The sequence below is a fragment of the Rhinolophus sinicus genome, linkage group LG07 (assembly GCF_036562045.2).
Source record: "Rhinolophus sinicus isolate RSC01 linkage group LG07, ASM3656204v1, whole genome shotgun sequence".
NCBI classification, from domain to species: Eukaryota; Metazoa; Chordata; class Mammalia; order Chiroptera; family Rhinolophidae; genus Rhinolophus; species Rhinolophus sinicus.
Window position 1 is genome coordinate 80,856,327 of NC_133757.1, and position 3,726 is coordinate 80,860,052.

Here is a 3,726-nt window from a genome sequence, read left to right on the forward strand (position 1 = left end):
GGGTTGTGGGCTGGGTAAAAAGTAAAGGGATTAAGAAATACAAATTGATATTTACAAAATAGTCCCAGGGATGTAAAGCACAGCATAGAGAATATAGTAAATAATATTGCAGCAACTGTATATAGTGCCAAGAGGTACAGACTAATGGGGGGATCACTACATAAATTATATGAATGTCTAACCACTATAGTGCATTCCCAAAATTAATATAAAATAATATTGAATGTCAACTATAATGTAAAAAAATAAAAATTTTTAAAAATTATACACAGACGTTGAAATCAAACCAAAGGATATTACAGAATATAAATAAAAGAAGGAAATTCCACAAACACAGTCAGATTAAAGAATCACAATGTCTGGTTTTAGACTTGGAGCCATAAAACCAAGGGCATTTTTTGAGTCAGGACGATCGAGCGTTTTGTATTGTCATCCCAAAGGATCTTTTCAGAGCCCCCTTAATATCTTTATTCCTGAGACTGTAGATGAAGGGGTTCAGCATGGGTGTGACCACTGTGTACAGGACCGAGGCCGTAGCACTAGGGTGTGCATTGTGGGTAGCAGGATAGCTGAGGTACACTCCTAGGCTTGTTAAATAAAATAAGGAGACAACCGAGAGGTGAGACGCACAGGTAGAAAATGCTTTATACTTCCCCTGAGCAGATGACATCGCACGTATGCAGGAAACAATCTTGGAGTAAGAGTAAAGAATCCCAGTCAGGGAACCACCACCTAGTAGCACAGTTACAATATACAACACCAGGGTATTAACAAAGGTGTCAGACCAGGCAAGTTGGATCATCTGGTTGAGTTCACAGAAAAAGTGGGGGATTTGCAAGTCTGCACAGAAGGACAGCCTCAGCACCATTAAGCTTTGTAGTAAGGAATTCAGGACACTGATGGTCCAGGACACCAGAACCAACTGTCCACAGAGCCGAGGGTTCATGATGACCATGTAGTGCAGGGGGTGACAGATGGCCACAAAGCGGTCATAGGCCATCACGGTCAGGAGGTTGACATCCAACACTACAAAGAATATAAAAAAGTACATCTGCAAGATGCAGCCTCCATAGGTTATGACTTTGCTCTGCATCTGGATGTTCACCAGCATCTTGGGGACGGTGGTGGAGGTGAAACAGATGTCCACAAAGGACAGGTTGCAGAGGAAGAAGTACATGGGCGTGTGCAGGTGGGAGTCTGAGCTGACGGCCAGGACGATGAGCAGGTTTCCTAACACAGTGATCAGGTACATGGAGAGGAAAAGCCCAAAGAGGAGGGGCTGCAGGTCTGGCTCCTCTGAAAGTCCCAGGAGAACAAATTCTGAAACTCTTGTAAGATTCTCCGGTTCCATGAGGCAGATGTGACTTCCAAAACATGAAAATCACATGAGTAATTTTCATACAAATAGACTTTACTCAGATGCTTTACTCAGATCCTCATTGCATAAATGTAAACGTGGTCTGACTACATGCTTTGTGGCATTTAGATTTAAGGTACAAGTGTGACCTTCATTTCTCCATCACTGAAGTGTTTGTTCTCAGCACTGTATACTCTTTGCCTAAAAGCTGATCATTCCTCAATTTATACTCCCCAGTGCATGACAGAATTTCTCATTAAAAATACAGAAGACAATGACCACAGGGGGGAAAGGCTGAATGTAGGCTCGGAATCCCTACTAACTGTTCCAACAGAGAAAGTGAACAAGCAACAAACCAAAATATAGGCAGCCTCACCAGGAATTAAGTAATTCAAAGTACAACTATTTGGTATTCCTCTTTCTACTTATTAAATAACTTTTTCATGTGAATACCCAGGTTGAGAGAAGATACTGCAGTGTATGTCTCACGAACAGCTGTTTCAAGGTAGTTCCTACCTCCACTGGCCTGGATCTTTCCAGTGAATACATGTGACGGGCCAGCCGCCACGAGTCGATGGGTTCCCGAATGGGGGAGTGGGAATGAATAAAAGACACTCTCACATATGATGGCGATCGCGGACTTCAGTGATCCTAAAGACACTAAGTTTATTTTACTGCACCCATATAAGCAGTTTGAGCACGTGCAAGTATGTATTAACATAACAAATGTAAATTCTTTAGCTTTCACATAGAGGATACAACATTCACCGAAACTCTCACAAGTAATTATCTTATCAATTGCCCTGATAGGCATCAGCCTTCTGTGTCCGGGAACTGGCCTCTCCCACCAAATTCCTCAGCAGCTTACAAGCTCAAGCTCCCCCCAGGTGCAGGCAGAGACAATTGCCTCAGGGGGAGGAAACAGGTAGCATAAACCGAACCATTCTGCAAAGCTCAGAGTTTCCTGTAACCATGGCTCCCCACAATACAAAACATGCTCAGATACATTCCATCTTAGAAATTTCATACAAATGCTCTGACTTCACTGCACCAGCCTCCACACCTAACACTCTATTCTCCTACTCCCCCAACAGCAAAACTGCTCTGACATGTTTTCATTGCACTGCAACCATTTTATGCATCTTACTCATTCTACAGGGTCACCTAAAGGTACATCCATGCCCATCATTTAATTGTTATATAGTCCCTTTATGGAAGATTCAAGCATCCTTATTAATTTATTAAATTAATTAGTTAGAAATCCATTAATAACCCAAGAACACAGACACGGAGATCTCTAGTCTCCTGGCTGAGCTGTTAGGGTCACAGTGACTCAGGTGAGTGTTCTCAGCTTCTGACCTCTCTGACCCTTTCCTTCAGTACCTGCTGGGCTCTCAGACTCACCTGGATGGGGTCTCTGAGAGCGAGGACTCTGTGTGGAAGTCAGAATTACTCTCTGGAAGGTTCATGATGGAGACTGAAGCTCTGTCCCCACACGAGACAGCAGGAAGGTATGTGGCATCAGTTCACAGCCAGCTCAGGAGTCAAACACAACACCCAGGTCCTGTCCACCAACGTGGTACAAGCTGAGGGACCGCACAGAGGAGCGTTACAGCGCTCTGTGTATCTGCTCATCAGGCACAGTTCCCTCTTCTTATTCCCACTGCTGAGCATCCAATTTCCCCCGGGGCCTCTGGACTAAACAGAAAGGAAATTTTTCATAATGAATCTCTGATCCCAGGAGACCTGGTTAGAAGACAAGTGAATTTTACTTTTATTTCTTCATGTGCTTGATCTCCTGAATTTTTTTTATATATTTTATTAAATTTATTGGGGTGACAATTGTTAGTAAAATTACATAGATTTCAGGTGTACAATTCTGTATTACATCATCTATAAATCCCATTGTGTGTTCACCACCCAGAGTCAGTTCTCCTTCCATCACCATATATTTGATCCCCCTTACCCTGAATTTAAAAGGACATCAGTCTGTGAATTGCAAGTATCCTGTACCTCGACCACATTTATTAGAATTACACAATACAAATTCTCCCCAAAATGTGGGGAGCCATGGTTACAGCTAATTGCAAGCCTTAATGGCTCAGTTAATGTATAACCGGTTTTTGCTCCTGCAGCATTGTCTTTGCCTGCACCTGGAGGGTGCTTACAAGCCATTGAGGTATGAGGTGGGAACGGCCAGTTTTAAGACATAGTGATGCTAATCAGGATAATTGATGGATTCTGTCATGGGACAATTGTTTTGGGGAGTTTCAATGATTATGTAAGTTTCTGGGAAAAAGTTAAAAATCAACTGTTAATGATGTAATGCATTTTTGTGATTGTGAGCTTGCATGTACTCAAAAGGTATA

The 3,726-nt window shown here is 42.5% G+C and overlaps 1 protein-coding gene across 1 annotated transcript; it reads right to left on the reverse strand.

Moving 5' to 3' along the window:
• Positions 1-403: 403 nt before the first annotated feature.
• Positions 404-1,354, reverse strand: LOC109439677 (olfactory receptor 7A17). The gene has a single exon (XM_019719952.2). The coding sequence runs from the start codon at positions 1,349-1,351 to the stop codon at positions 404-406; it is 948 nt and encodes a 315-aa protein (XP_019575511.2). The 5' UTR covers positions 1,352-1,354.
• Between the last annotated feature and the right edge of the window lie 2,372 nt (positions 1,355-3,726).